Genomic DNA, 16,245 nt, shown 5'->3' with positions numbered 1-16,245 from the left:
AAAAAAAGATAAACCCCCCTTAAAAATCCTCCTTTTAAAAGTTTTACACACATTCCCCTAATCGCGATCGCGACTAACAATAAGTAATAATAATAAATTAAATAAATTAATAAATACGGGTAAGTAGGAATATGTTAGGTAAATAGAAATATGGTAGGATATTAGGTAGGAATAGGAATATGTAGGAATATGGATAGGTAGGGAAATACATATATAGAGTTAAAAATCCGGGTAGGTAGGCTTATGATTTGTAATATTATTATATATATAGTATAATTATGTAGAATAACTATGTCATAAATTATGTAAATCTCGAATACATTGTAACTACGTAATATTATATAATATTATATATAATATTATTTAATTGTCATATTACTAATTATGTAATAAATTTTTAATTATATAATTAAAATTATATAATTATATAATTAATTATATAATTTTTAATATATAATTCTAGAATATATTAAAAAATTATATAATATTATATAATGTTATACTTAACTATATGTAATATTAATTATAAGTGAAATTATTTTGTAACAAAGAAATTATGTAATACTGATGCCAAGTATATCACACGAAATCGACAGAAGACGTACGATAATACAAAATTTACTAAATTAACGGGTTTAATAAGTTTTTGCCATTTTTATAATTTTTTTGAATATTTATCAGTTTTTATTCTTTGTTCAAAATTTTGTTTCAACGATTTCAAAGATCGTCAAAATTATTATAAATTTTATATAAATGTGAAGACATGAAAATTCAATTGCTAAATTATTATTATTATACTTATTTCGAACGCCTTTGTGTAATCTGGCATTAGTAAACTATCTCAAATGTATGGATTTATAAAAAATGTCAAAACTAAGAAAATTATGTGTAATGTATTTTATATAAATTTTTTGTATTTTATAATGTCTATTTTTTTATGTCAAATAAATTGAAAAATTATAACTTGTAATATTATACATTGTTATATATTGTACATTGTACGACAAGAAGAAAAAATAAATTAGAAAAGCACATATCCAAAGAAAAGAGGGCCGCCGATAAAAGTTGGCGGGGGTGGTGGAGGGCCTCTATAGGTTGACCTGTTTCTAGCGGATATATATGTTAGTTAAAACCTAAGATAAGAACTAATATTTAATTTATAACTAAGAAAATGCAAAGTCCAAAATGAAATGATATTCAGTACAAACAGGACGGCCTTTAAAAATATTACTTATATATACCTTTTCCTCGATACTAGTACCAGAATAAATAAAATTAAATTGTGCATTATTAGGTGAAGCCACGCAATTTGCAAATGTAGCACGGACGCGCACCAAAATGATGTTTTATCGGCAGTATCGGAAAATGAACATGGCTATGTAGTACCAATTTCGAAAATAGATGTACTGGCGCTAGTGTACAGGGATTTTCGACGGTCCCACGAAAAAGACCGAGAGATGGCCTCTCTGAGGCTTCTCTCTGCTTATGTACTGGCACCACTGAATCGGATAGCCAACTCGAAGGATCTCCGATCTGTTTGTTTACTTGCACCTTGCACCTGCCACACTCGAGTTGTCTCGTTTTCTCTCTCTCCCCAACGCCCAAATATACGTCCGTCTTATTTCGGATGCAGAAAGCGCTGGGAAGTGCAAGTAAAACAAACGGATCTAAGAATGAAAGGAGTTCAAATACGTTACGATCACACGAGGGAAAACAACACGCTGTTTACGAGCACTGTCAATTGGGATCAACTGGGATTAAATGATAAGAAAATTGACCGGTATAAATAATATTGCTTCTCTCCTTTCGTGGCGATTGCGCGACAATTAACCCTATACGTGATGTTCTCAAGACGGATTTAATTTTTGTGAATTGTCATAAATTAATGAATAGCTTACTCTATGTATATTCGAAGTTTTTAAAAGAAACATGTAGATATATATCTGCATGAAATCAGAGTGTTTATAAGATTGTAATTTTTGCAAGTTAAAAGACTGTTTTCGAATAAATAATCCCTCCTGCTTTTATTTAAATACTTTTATATATTTATAGTATCTTTTACCAGACTGTTAGATGAAAATATGTTGGGCCATTGGAACGTTTGCATATTCATTGTATTTTCTTACCCAGGAACAGAATCATTATGAACGAGGTTGCAGATAATTTTGCGTGGACTCGCCAGCTCGAGTGTCCGTCGACAATATACAATGATTCAGTAAAGAAAATGTTCGTCTTACTTGTGTATCCATTATTATTTGTATCTATTTACTGGAGCTTGCTATGTTTTCGACTTGCCAATTTTTTCCTTTTTATCAGATTGTGCAAGGGAGTATTGGAGATGTTATGGGAGGACATTTCCAATTCTGTGTTTCCTGCGGCCCAAGCCTGTAAAATAAGAAAGAACATTTTACTGTACAAACTGAAGCATGGGTTGAACGACTCTGCAATTTCATCTGTGAGAGAGTTGAATCGACTGAGATCTAAAAGCAGCACATTGAAACAACAGATATCTGCGCTGGAAGAAGAATACGAAGAACAGGATTATACTGTCAGGCAAAAAAGTAAGGTGAAAAGCGGTTGATCTTGAGAATGTTTTAATACAGTTTTAATAAGTTCCATAAAATTGTTAGTGCAACGATTGAAGGATATAAAGAGCAAGTGTTCGGTAACCAGTACGAGGAAGGATTTTCTCAAATTAAAACACGGAGAAACCAGCAAGCAACTGAAAGATTGCGGCGACATGAGACGAGTGTGCCAGCATTTAATGCCAAACACCTCTATGGACATAGATCAACAGAAATTAAGGGAGAATCTACATATGGTAACAGATCTGCGTCGTTCAGCCACAGATAAGAAACAAGTAAATCTTTTTTATAGGATATAAAATATTTGCATGTAAAATAATATTGACGAAAATGACATTTTCCAATAACAGATATGGACAAAGGTATCGAGCTCTCTCGGTGATATTGACGTACACACGCTGTGGACACACTTGTATCAAACGTTGTCGCAAGATTTAGACACATTAATGAAATTGGAGACCAAAAGCGACTTGGGCAGTTCGAGTGTAGTGGGCGAAAATATAGATATTGGTATCGCAAGAGCTTGCGGCCAATACATATGCATTATTTCGAAATGCATATCGTCTAATGTTAAAGCTAACATGTACCAACAACGCTTAGTGGAATTCATCGAACTAATAGAGGTACCGTGAAAAGATATCAAACTATAAGAAGAGATAATTGACAAAAAAATATGAGATTGGAATTAATGCACACTTCGTCTTGCAGTCGTTAGCCCATGAAGATGTAAACGCGTGGTTAGCTCTGAAATTGGAGGTGAGAAAGTTAGAAGCCGAACAGGCGCATCTGCAAAACGAAGTTCAGAAGTTGAAGAACACTATCCAGGAGAATTCCTTGCTCAATCTCGACATAGCTCGATTAACGTCCGACATAGAGACGATTGACGCACAGATGGTACGTATTGGCATATTCCACACTTTACATACCCTTGATACTGATATCGAACATATTGCAGGATAAATATATAAAAGACATTCAGCGATCTATAGCAGTTTTAAACTCTACGCCGACGCTCATATTTAAAGAGAAAGAGAAGCTGCATTACGAATTGCAGAAGACAATGGCGTTACAGGTCGACAATTACGACGCGAAATGCGTGAATAATGCGTTGGACATCGAACTGGATATGTTTTATAATATCTTGGATCTCAATGCTTTACGAAAAGTAATGTTGAAGGGAGATGTGGGACTATACAGGTTGGTATAAAAGTTTTTCACGTTAAATTTTACATTATTATCGTAAAGCTAATATATAATGAACAAATTTTCTCGCAGACACGCAATCTGTGGTCTCGACAAAGTCTTCATCACCTCAGTCAATCCGCAGTGCTCGAGGATCAAGCCTTACTTCCCAATAATACAAATACCGATATACTCCCTCATAGAGTGCTATAAAAACGCGATTGCCAATATAGTTTACACGAAGCTGCACTGTTCGTCGTCAACTGAGGAGATTGAGTGCGCAGATAAGTTAATGCCGCCACGAGAAAAGTGTAATTACAATAGTTTGGAGCTGCTGAATCTCACCACAGTCGTTTGCGATCAGGCGCGCGAAGAGATCAAGCGCTTCGACGCAGTCCTGAGTGCTTGGTAAGTTAAACCGTCAAGATAATCTGACGTTACAGTTATTTTAACTTTAATCATGTTTTTAGGACGAACCAAGATGTACAAGAAGCAATGGCACTCGACGAAACGACCGTGGACGGTGTGTCCTTTAAGGATTGGTTGCAGCGTTACAATTTATTATTATACATGATACAAAATAGCAAATGATCTATATATTGTAGTCTGTCGCCGTTCATCTATATTATATTGTTATGTGTTCGAAGAATTTTTACATGTATATACATATACTTTTATACTAAACCGCAGGAGCAATAATTCAAAGTACACAGGCATAGTAAATAGACTTATATTTTTCGCAAAAATACATCACGTAATACACGTTAACCAATTGTGTGATTAATAAATTTCGGTTACAGTACGACGTAAAAATTCTCTCGATGTAAGAGCACTTGGAATTTTCATATATCGCTACCTATCGAGATTGGCAGCGCACGCCCGTAATTCGCTTTTGGCACCCCACTTCGGCGAGTCACTTGCAACAAAACAACTTCAAGTTCTCGACCGAGTGGAAGAAAAAATTCGTTGGATTGTCCGCGTATTTCTTTTGTACCATACGCGGGCATTTAACATTTTTCATCGTTCCAGCGATCGTATATTAATCGATATTTAACAAAAAATCAGCCGTACCTAACAAAAAAATCGACGGCTCCAATTTTTCGAGCTGAAATATTCTGAATTCACGGAATTCCGAATTTTTTTTACATAGATTTCACGAACGCTCGCGTATGGTATACATATCAATTATTGCAGATCACGCACATGACAAATCGCAATCGAAGAGCTCGTTACCAGTTCGAGTTCAATTCTTTCGACAATAATTTCTCTTCCATTGTTAAGTTACGAAAGTATATTCTTTGTCTGTCGCGAGGGAACAAGCTCTTCAATTACGCTCGCTGCAATCTCGACACATTACTCGAATCGCAAGACTCAAGAATGTACAAGTGAAAAGGGCCAGTAATCGGATCGAGATCCCAAGAAATCGAAAAATCAAGGCGCCCTTTGGACTTTTCTTTTTCCTTATGTACGTAGCCGCAACTATAAGGGTCATGCACCCCAACGTGCGATTTTATTCATATAGCTTCCGCTTCTTATATATATGCACATGTGGATTTATATAAATTAGCCCTCGAACTTGGATCTTTTTTTTTATTTTTTAAATTGCCTCGAAGTGTGGCACGGCCGTCGCACTCCTCGGACTCTTCTTTAGTAGTATATAAAACTAGCCTACCTATGTACAAGACGCTATGTATTACATACAAGATGCGCGCGAAGCGAGCGAGATAGATAACGTTCCGACCGTCGCGGTTTCAATCGACTTCAGCTTCGGGAAGAATATAAAAGCTCGACAGTACTTAATAACAATAGTCAGTAATAAGTAGACAGTAATTAAAAGCAGGAAGTTAAAAAACAGGCATTAGCATATCTACATTTTTGTCCGCAATTTTGCAAGATGAGTATCTGTCTTTTTTAATTCGTTCATCTTTTGTCACTTTAAACTTCGAACTCGTTCTTTTATCCTGAATAATAATATGCTGTCCATTTAAATCTCTCGATCCGAGATTTCTTCGGAGATAGTTCGACTGCCGAGCGGAGGGAGATTCTCGATGTTCAATCTCTCAGCTGAAGGAGCTAACGATCGCGAACGCGAAACCCTTGCACGCTTCGCGCGCGCGTTCACGCGTTAAATAGTACAACCGAGACGGCGAGCATCCGCGACGAGCATCGGCACATCCGCGGTGTGGAAGGCGTCGCGACGCCGGGACCGAACGTCGGCGTGGCGGCTACCTGGACGCGCGAAGGAAGGGGGATGTTGAGGACCCTCTCGCGAGTCGACGTACGCACGATCACAGAGGTCGGTTACTGGCATTTCGAACCGATGCTTTTGAGCTTTAAGTATTGAGCAAAAGGCACGCCTGTCTTCCCAAGGCACACCGGCGCGATCGTATCCTTTCTGCTCCCGCACTGAATGTTTGAGAACGGTCAACTCGATAATATCTTCGCAAATCAATTGAATAGACTTAAACTGACACATTGAATTGATCCGACGAACCGTTTCAATTTCAAGATTTTTTACTTTCTATATAATCTATAAATAGTACATAAAACTACAGTTTTAAAATATTATATTTTTTGGAGGAATTGATAAATATCGACTATTGTATAATATGCACAGCTCTATGAGACCGATCGTTTGGTCAAGGATCATAACTTCCGTCGAACTTTCCTTCGACTCTATCCTCTTGTGCTTTTATGTAATCGAGAAATTTCGCAAAATTTCAAAGTCCACGACTAAGGTCATCATGCATATTTCTACGCGACGAATCGTCAAAATGCAAACGAAAAGATTTCTCGGTTAATTACATAACAGTATCGCGCCAAGTTGCTATTGTAATTTACCGTTATATATGTAATTTTTTTCCTTTATGTAATGCCGGGGTCGCGCTAGCGATTTTCGTGAAACCTTGACGGAGTTTATTTTTACCAAGTCGGAAGGAATACTGCCCGCGTCGCGCCGCTTCACGCGTATGATTATCCAAGTATTTCGAATTGCGAAAGCAGCTAATAAGGAATTTCGTCAAGGTGATTCACTTGTCACGGAATTTTCCGGATACTCGGATCCGGAAAAATAATCTTTCTATCGGATTTTAAACCGACCCTTCCCCGACTTTTTCCTCCCAATCTTTCCCCTAACTATCCATGATTTAGTCACGCTTTATACCGCGAGCCGATTTGACTATTCTCAATGCGCTGAAACGATTAATGAGATGAGATGACTAATTAAACGTTACCAAAAATAAGCCAGAAAGGGGTAATATGTGCTCTGCAAGTGTCATGGACCATCTTGAAGATTCATAGAGATTACATTTCGCAAATCGATCTAATTTTCAGAACGACTCTCTTTCCTTCCACGATCGCGACCTGATCGAAAGTTGGCGCTCGTGAACCGGTCGCCGTAAGTGAAATAAGAACCCGTTTACTTCGCGAGTGGCGTGAATTATCGCATTAAGGTCGCTAAAAACCGCATAATTATTTACGTGCATGCAAGCGTTTCATAACCCGATTCAAACGGCTCATTTTTCCCCGGCTTCGTTTACGATTGCGGGAGCACTAGGACACGATCTGCCCGAGCATCCTTCTGCGTCAGTCGCCGGACCACGGTCGCGCACGACTGCTCGGATCTAGCTGGAGAATCGTCGCGCTCGTGAAGTATCGTATCATCAATGAAGTGCATCGACGTACGCTTTACACCGCGAGCCGAATACGTGCGACGTAATTTTGTACTCTTTTTCTTTTTCGATAGATGCGTCGATCTCGGCGGGGCCTTCAACCCTTCGTGTTTAGATACGGCAAATTAAAGACAAGGGAAGAGAGAGAGAGAGAGAGAGAGAGAGAGAGAGAGAGAGAGAGAGAGAGAGAGAGAGAGAGAGAGAGAGAGAGAGAGAGAGAGAGAGAAAGACAGAGGGACGAAGGCCCACTAATCCTTCGGCGATTTCGCGGAAGAAAAAGAAAAACACGACGTCGTGGCGAGAGAAGATCGACTAGGCTATGCGCTCGCTCGAGGGTCACTCGATTTTCGTTGCAAACGATTTTCGGAGATTGAGCTCTGTCGCTAGGCTTTCGCCTTTCACGTAATAATCGGCGGCATCCCTCCTCCTGGGCGAGAAGCCGTTTGCAACGCCGTTGGCGACGCCGTTTGCGGCGCCGTTGACGACGCCGTTCGCGACGCCGTTCGCGGTTCCATTCGCGGCGCCGTTCGCAACACCGTTCGCGTGTTTGCCCTTTGATTGATGTTCCCCCTTGACAGCACCGTTGGTCATCGCCACCTTCCTGGGTTTCTTCTGCTGATAGCTCTGCTGGTAGAACTCCTTGAACAGGAAGAGGAACATGACGGCATGCAGGCCGATCCACCAGACGAACGCCTTCGGGTAGTTGCACTCGATGAAGAGCAACTGGAAAGCGTGGACCATGATGGCGATGAACTGCAGCATCTGGAAGGCGGTCAGATACTTCTTCCACCAGAGGTACGGCTGCACCTTTGGACCCATTGCCGCCAGAAGATAATATGTGTACATCACGACGTGGACGAAGGTGTTCAACAAACCGAAGAAGGTCGAGTGGCCGCCTGAAAGATCATCAACAGAAATTAGCATGAAATTGCTCGCAGTTCGCTCATTTCCGATTATCGAAGGCTTGACGTAAAAAACGACAAATACTGCATTCTCAAAATTACTTACGCGAAGTCACAAGGATATGAGTCATCTCAAGAGTATTAATTACAAGTTGTTTCCGATAATCGACATCTAAAAGCTATATATCGTATCTTTGTACGATATATAGCTTTTAGCTAATAATTGCTAAAATAATACGTGTCCGCGTTTTCGCAAGAAAGATTATTATCAAGTTCTCGAAAAGCACATATTTAAATTCCAAATGTGCCGATCAGGCTCTAAAATAATGATATACATGTGAGAAAACAAGAAAAATAATTATTTTGCGTCTCTCAAGAAATTGATCACCGTGGCCGTTTTCGTAACAGTTGGTCCATATATGCTTAGATAGCAAGCTAGCGTTATTTGTCGTCATTTTGATGTCAAAATGACGTTTTTGACGACATTTGAACATTAAAATGATGACAATGTCAACTCGCTACCTGAATATATACAAATATATAAGAAAAACTCTTAGTTGAGGGCTCGCGACATTGACACAAATTAGTTTTGCAAAATCGGTCGAATTTCTGCAACGTAAGAATCATACGTATCAATATGTAAGGAATTACATAAACAATTTTCTACCTACCTGGCGTGAACTTGACACCGAACCAGACCGACATGGGCATGCAACCGTGGTGAATCACATGCAGCGTAGACACGTGATTATTCTTCTTTCTTAGCACGAAAAAGATCTGGAAGGAGATGCGCGCGATTAGACCCGTGAAATATAATTGCGCGTCCCGGTAAAAGGGAACATTTACAATTAGACCACTATACGTACCGTGTCCATGAATTCGGTAAATTTCGAGAAGTAATACCACCAGCTTGCATGGACCATCTGCGATTTCGAAATATCGATTAGAAGAAGCTTTTTAATCACTTTAATCGAGTCGGTTTTATGTATGAAATTTTCTTTGAATTTACTCTACTCGAAACATTTTATCTTGAACATGTGTGTGTGTGAGATACTCTTACATTTCTGTCGAAGTTCAGGATTCTTGCCTTCGATCTCTGTTACACACTTAAACAGTTTTAAACACTTTTTTTTACATATTATGATTGCAAGTGAATTAAAAATTAGTTCAATTAAACAGGAAAAGAGAGAGAGAGAGAGGGGGGGGGAGAAGGAAGAGAAAGGGAGAAGGAATGTGCATGTTGCATTGATACAGCAATTTACAAGCAAATTCGCTTACGTACGTCTCGTTAACGTAAACAGAATAATGGGTGAGACCACTGGCGGATCCTAGGTGGGTGGGGGTTAGGGTTAAAATCCTTCTTTCAAATAAAAGAAATCGGTTTTATTGAATCCGTTTTAAGAAAAATCAAAGAAAAAAATGCATTAAACATTAAAGCAGGATCAAAAGTTCTCGTTGATCCTGAAGTAAAAGCTAAGCGTGATGACTAAGAAAAATATGAAAGCAAATAATTTTGCCGAAACCCCTCCCATCATCGACGTCAGGATCCGCTAGTGAGACACAAAATAAACGCATTTATTAAGTGTTTTTGAAAACCAGTTTTTACAAGAGTATTAAAGCATTTCGCGAGAGCACACATCAATTTGTGTCACGGTGGTGTATTCGAGACGTTGAGGAGTCCGTGAAAATCGTCATTAACATCGGCGTGCGTCACAGTACATATGGATACGATGACAGAAATTAATGTGACGCGATATCGCGTAAATGAGCGAGTCTACGTAGCTTCACAGTCGTTACCGTTTCTAAGGCACAATGATACATAGCGTGTGTTAAACAGTGTTAATCACACAGGCCGCTAACTACAGTTAGAGTCGTTCTATCGCGCACTCTACTGAGTTCGCGACTCTACGTACTAAGCTACTTTGGCTCTTCTTTTGACGTATGGATGTATGGCCTACTATGTACAATATGTACATTGTACAGAACCGGTCATTATCGAGCTTCAAGATCGCAGGTTCTTGGAATAATTTTTCAATCGGTAACAGTTTATTAATTTACAATGGGAAAAATATTCCGAGAATCGTATATATAAAGTATACGAAGTTAATCCAACGCGAATCAACATCATCTAATAAGATCTAACGTCGTTATAATTATTAAATTATTGCCAGTCAGGCCGACTAATAAAAAGTTTATATTATTTCATCACTGGCGAAAGATTATTTTTGAATCATCTAATAAGGTTCATCAAAAAATTACTTTTCTCGTTTCGGTCAAACTTCGAATTAATTGACCGGTTTTGTGAAGCATTTCAATAAAGTTAGATATACAAACGCGAACAGAAAGAGATCAAGGCAGGGACAACTGTTAATCACGGAAGATCACCCACCCTCAGTACTTCAGGTCTGTCGCTGTAGTCTACAGGTTGACATCTTAGAGAATAGTTTCCAGTCAGCCATCCGGATATCCCTATCTGCAACCACATTCGCCCAGAGGCCATTCGCCATCGATCAATAAATAGATACAGAAAATAGGCATAATACAGCAGATTTATATTGCGCATAAGCTTATCAACTACTTTCGCACTACTTAAGATATCGTGTCGCATTCTCCACGAATGTCGAGCGATGCCGCGCCTCGCACCTACAACAGGAAAAGGAGTCGCAGCCGGGTGAAAGAAAAGGGGGTTGCTTTGGCCCGCGAAAGAAACGCGAAGAAACGGGATGAATTTAGATTCCTCCGGTTGAAGGATAAATCAGTGGAGACTGAAAAATGTGCGAAAAATGTGCGAAATCTACAATTGCGATTCTCATTTGCCGATGGGGGTGCGACATGCGTTCAACACTCAGCCGATTAACGCTCGACTACTCTACCGAGAGCCGAAATAGCGGATATCGAAGCGGTGAAAAATTTGATCGAGGCGCTCGAGGGACATGGGACATGCCAGGCTCTCTAATGCGAGAAGAGGAAAGCGTAAGCTCTTCCGCGCCTAAATCGTCTCCGCGCCACATTCGCCCCCGCCGCAAGCCTCCGCTCCGGGAAAGGAGTAGCCTATCTACAAAAATAACGTATTTATAGATGAATATCTTTCGTCCATGATATCAGCGGTCTCGATGCGATTCGGTGATTTCTGTTGCGATTGTCGTCTCGTTGAGATAGTTGGGAGGCAGTTGAACAGTCCGGCTAGGATTAGACCGATTACTTACCCTTATCGCGGTAGGGCTGTTGGAATAATCCACCGGCTGGCAGCGGAAACTATACTGGTCCCACCATCCGCCCATCAGACACTGCGTTGCGAAAGAAACGTACAATCGTGCTTCGCACATCTTTGCCATTGGTGCGTTTCCGTGGCACGAGATCGGTCATTGGAGTTACAAGCGCATTCTCGTCGCTCAATTCTTGTCGCGACAGGTAATGTAACGACAGTGTAACATGTTTTCGACAGTGCGATGTAACGATGCACCCTTGCAAATTCTGATAATCACATCTAAAGAGTCGAAGGGTCCTTGATCGTTCCCCTTTTTGCAATCACGAGATATAAGCTCAGCCGGGGAATTTGCACCAATGACAAACGTATTCGTTAGCGACGTAATCGAACGTAATCGCGACTGTTAAGATAGAAAGTTTTCGTTGGACGCGCGTTCCGGTGGTTACCAGCGGTAAAAGTCGCGGAATTGCTAGATCGCGCAACTGTAAATAGCAGCGTATCGTACCCTAAGACCATAATCATCCGTTTTCGACCGTGTCGCGACGAATGCCGTGCCGCCAAACCGAGCGTGAGCTCGATAATGAGTTTGAAAGCTGATTTGGAATTAGCTAATGAATTTTCGAGTCAAACATAAACAAAAAGAAACGGGAATTCGGCGAAATTGTGCGCAGATAATTATGACTTATTTTCGGTACTCGAGAGAAAGTCCGGAATATAGCATAAAAGATTTTATGCAATTCTGTGTCGAATTATACGAAATACAATATAAAAATAAAAGACGTTTCCCCGAAAAGAGAAATAAAGAAAATCCAAATATTCGTCTAAATATTTGTTGCAAGCTTCGCTCTGAAATTCTGAAACGTTGTATTACAGTAAAAACAAAATATTTGCTTCGATTAATGATCGGCGAGTCGAGGAACGGCTGAAATAAAACAGGAACACAATCTGACTTTTTATGTCTCCTGAAAAATTCAGCGGAAAAATTTTTTTTTCAGATATCCAATTCATCCGGCGTTAAACGATCGATATCGCGGAAGAACAATCGGACAGGTTCTCACCTCGTAGAAAAGCCATGCGGAGAAGATCACTTGTAACAGGTTGTAGACTACCAAGGTGTTTTTAAGCTGGAAGGGTTTCCGATTCTCCATAAGCTTCGGCCCGAGCACCTTGACGAGGTAGACGTAAGAGAGGCAAATGAATAACGTAGGGAAGGGTGAACTCATCAGTAGCCAACTAGTCGTCCTCGTGTCTGTAAAGGAACATCAAAACGATCCCCGCGGGAGTGACCTCGAAGTTTCAATCTTTTGTCGAAAGGACGCGACGTTATTTTATTCGTTTTTTTCAGCCTTTTCGATTGTATCGAACGAATTGATGAGAAATATAGCAAAAAAAACTTCTTAAATTACGATGTAGCAGCGTAAAAATGTATAGATTTGTCGCTAGACGGTACAATACCGAAAATACGGCACGTTTCGATCGACGGATCGATACGAAGCGATATCGAAGCTGCGCAGATTCAAATTTCCGTCGTCCGCGATTAGTTCTTTCCAGAGACGATCGCGATCGGGTCGGAAACGACCTCGTTGCACACAACAGACGCGATGTGCAACAATGTATTAACGGCCGCAGACGGTTTCCTTCTTTCTCTCTCTCGCTCTCCCTCCTTCTCGTATGCACAGTAGTAAATCACCGCAATCCAGTGACCATGATTTAATGGCGGTAAAAATCGTCCTTCGGCTTCGCTTCGAGAACTTCTCCTCTCATGACGTCCTTCGAAGGTTCGGTCACCCTTCCCTTGGTTTTCCCGGTACAAAAAATTAACGATCGGATATTTCCATGGGCGTTCCATGGAATTCTCCACCGGATGGATAACAAACACGTTTGGCTTCATCTACGCGCACGAGGATTGTGTGGTAACATGAATAAGGATAATGCATTTGCGTGTGCTATAAATGACCCTGTTTTGACGTTCAAAAGAGAGCAACTTCATGTATAGTTAAAATATGAACAAGAAAAGGTTATTTACTACCTGCGAGCGCATGAGCGTTTTCGCAAAAAAAATAGCTCGTGCAATGGGTAACGTCATTTTAATTTAAAAAAAAAAAACATACATATAGAGAAAAATGGAAAATACTTGCGTCTTCATGAATTGTATATATACATACGCGTGTTTCCTTCATTTTTCATGCGGGAGCAAAACATGTGTATTTTCGCGAAGCCGCTCGGAAGCCATCATCGTATAACTTTTTTTTTATCGCGGCATTTTAATGCAATCCTTAATCCTTGTGTCTGCATTATACACAGATCGAATAATTTGCACCTTCCGCATGCAAATCACCGGCGGAATGAATAATCGAGCGCTCGCGAGACGTTAATGACGCTAACGAAGCACTTTTATATCCCGGCTTACACGCGCCGTTCCGCGTGGTTTTTCCACGCTTATCACGGCGGGATGTTAATTGACGTATCGATATATAAACGCAGAGCGATTCTCATTGACCGAACAAACGACAGAGAGATAAAACGATCAGTTCGTTAATCGCGGTGCAAAGTCGTCGGGCGTCGGATTCCTCTCGTCGGCGAATTGCGAAAAGAGGCGCCCGCGTTGCGACAAACGCGACGGCACGACGGCCGGCCGGCCGTCCGTACGGAATAAAGAATTACTCCACTTTACTCGCACGACCCGACGCCGCGATTATCAAAGTGACATTTCGTTACTGCGCTCGAAGTGGGACAGTGACAGTCTCAAGGAAACTGACAAGTCCTCTGACAATCGCCCGCTCCACTTCGCGCAACGCGACAATCGCCCGGCAGCGGCGCGATAAAGTGACATTGACAAACTACCATGCACATATTTTGACATTCGTTATACAGGACGTAAATAAAAAGTAAATATCCGTAGGAAGAGGTTTCGTTTTCCGTGACTTATTTTCGAACGTTCGACGCATATGCGCTTATCAAACTCGAACCGCGCAAAGCGTAAATCTCGTTCGAATTTTTCGAGATGAAAGCCCTGAACTTGGGGAACAAACGAGAATTTATGCATCGAGAAACCTTGGCGCGCATAATTTTTTTCGGAAACAACTATGAAGTATAGATAGCTTATAAAAAATTAATAATAGGTTATAGAAACATAGACGTTATAGACGTTCAAAAATAAATACCAATGAGACGCGCGCGCTCGGGGTTATCTAAAAACTGTTAAGCGAGAGAGGGAAATAATGCTCGACAACGATATCACCGCCCACTATTTACATCGTTCTCTCCCATGCGTCAATTATGTAAATCCGAAGGACTTCTAATATCGCGGCATCCAACTCTCGAAATTATCGCGCAGCTACGTAATCGTCGATTATAACATGTAACGATGATGTCACTGGGTATACTGACATACTGTAAAACAGTTGAGTTTTCACTGCCATTTATCGCACAAATCCAAACTATTTTCCGACACTACATGGATTCCAGGAAGTTCTCCCCCCTTGACCGTCCCGCGCACTTTGTCCGCCGTTAATAATCACCTGCGTGTTTGTCCAGCATGTCGTGGAACCGGTCTATATACTGCATTATGATCGACATGTTGCCGTGTCAGCTGCCCTCAGATCTACTTTGGACGGAAATTCGGAGCGAAGTCTACCACCCACTCTCTCAGACGATCGCCTTCTCTCCTCCTGAAACGAAAGAAAGATTTTTTTCGGAGACATCCAACGGTTCCTACGAAATACAATCGCAATCGTGAGATTCGTGACGTGCCGTACACTTTGTTTCGAAACACCGCGGTCTTCTGATGACATATAATAATATAAATGTCATATCCCAGTGGAAAAACGAGATACCATCGCTTTCAATTGTACGAAATACTATAATTGGAATCATTAATCTAATCTAATCTAATCTAATAGAGCTATGCACGTGAATCCGCGAGAACCGACGAGAACCGGCGAGAATCTGAAATCGCCAGCGTTCTTGGAAACTTCTCCTCGCTTAAACGTTTGTGTTTAGCAAGAAATTTAGTAAGCAAACTTGAATCTTGATTTTACGATCGCGTTCTATGTCGCGAAGAGATTCGTCGCGGGGAACAAAAGAGTCGAAGAGAGGATCAAAAAACGTTTTAGAATTGTGTGAATGAAAATGTCCGGTTGAGAGTCTGAGATCTTGCGAAATCCGTATATACAAAAAAAAATACGATCTTTGGGTTGGCAATTTAGTGTCACTGTTGACACTCTTCAATGATTCAGGAGCGACACAAAAGAGTCTCTTCGAAATCCCGCCGAGATTGTTGCGTTCGGAGCCCCGGACCAAGCTTGCCATCTAAGCTCATCGGGATTCGAGTTCTTCGCGTCCATTGTACGGCTTACGTGTTACAGCCACCGAATTTTTCATTCGAAAGCGGTCGCACGGCACGATCGGGCAATGCCGTCGCGCAATTCGCCAAGTCGACCATGAATCGGCGACGCGGCCTTGAACCATTCTGGTACGTACAACGTACGCCGCGCCGTACACGCGAATTGAATTTCACTCGCAGCTCGGCAGCTCCGGGGAGGACGAGTATACGGCTCTTGCGAACGCGCAAATCTGCTCACTCTCCCCCGAGCCTGCCTCCTCGATTCGATTCGAATTCGTCGACTAAACGAGGCAAAGAAACAATAGTGAAAGTTTTTTTTTTTTTAATCAGAAATGGAAATTATCAAAAAATG

At 40.8% G+C, this 16,245-nt stretch overlaps 2 protein-coding genes across 7 annotated transcripts in view; one reads left to right on the top strand and one right to left on the bottom strand.

Annotated features, from left to right (window-relative positions):
* The first annotated feature begins 1,363 nt into the window (after positions 1-1,363).
* On the top strand, positions 1,364-4,535 carry LOC139768644 (uncharacterized). 2 transcript variants are annotated; one of them, XM_071699049.1, is made up of 9 exons: positions 1,364-1,780; positions 2,131-2,226; positions 2,317-2,561; positions 2,631-2,860; positions 2,936-3,208; positions 3,294-3,479; positions 3,541-3,782; positions 3,861-4,175; positions 4,238-4,535. In XM_071699049.1, exons 1-9 carry the CDS (start codon positions 1,458-1,460, stop codon positions 4,356-4,358), a joined length of 2,031 nt encoding a protein of 676 aa, XP_071555150.1. In that variant the 5' UTR covers positions 1,364-1,457; the 3' UTR covers positions 4,359-4,535. The 2 variants fall into 2 exon arrangements, with proteins under 2 accessions (XP_071555150.1, XP_071555151.1); XM_071699050.1 differs by lacking the exon at positions 1,364-1,780 and adding an exon at positions 1,799-1,972.
* The window catches only part of LOC139768647 (very long chain fatty acid elongase AAEL008004), a 39,520-nt gene continuing 27,758 nt past the window's right edge, over positions 4,484-16,245 (bottom strand). For 3 of the 5 annotated variants that reach the window (XM_071699053.1, XM_071699054.1, XM_071699052.1), the window contains exons 2-7: positions 15,070-15,219; positions 12,607-12,797; positions 10,730-10,813; positions 9,207-9,263; positions 9,012-9,117; positions 4,484-8,334 (exon numbers count right to left, since the gene is read on the bottom strand). In XM_071699053.1, the coding sequence (XP_071555154.1) occupies positions 7,775-8,334; positions 9,012-9,117; positions 9,207-9,263; positions 10,730-10,813; positions 12,607-12,797; positions 15,070-15,127 (1,056 nt within the window). In that variant the 5' untranslated portion in view covers positions 15,128-15,219 and the 3' untranslated portion in view covers positions 4,484-7,774. Of the gene's footprint in view, positions 8,335-9,011; positions 9,118-9,206; positions 9,264-10,729; positions 10,814-11,546; positions 11,628-12,606; positions 12,798-15,069; positions 15,220-16,245 lie in introns of all 5 variants that reach the window. The other 2 variants (XM_071699057.1, XM_071699055.1) reach the window with 2 other exon arrangements.

Source organism: Temnothorax nylanderi, unplaced genomic scaffold (genome assembly GCF_030848795.1).
Source record: "Temnothorax nylanderi isolate EJ_2023f unplaced genomic scaffold, tnyl_v1.0 TNYL_tig0017_pilon, whole genome shotgun sequence".
NCBI lineage: Eukaryota > Metazoa > Arthropoda > Insecta > Hymenoptera > Formicidae > Temnothorax > Temnothorax nylanderi.
Note: the sequence above shows the minus strand (reverse complement) of the source record. Positions and strands in the feature narration are given on the sequence as shown.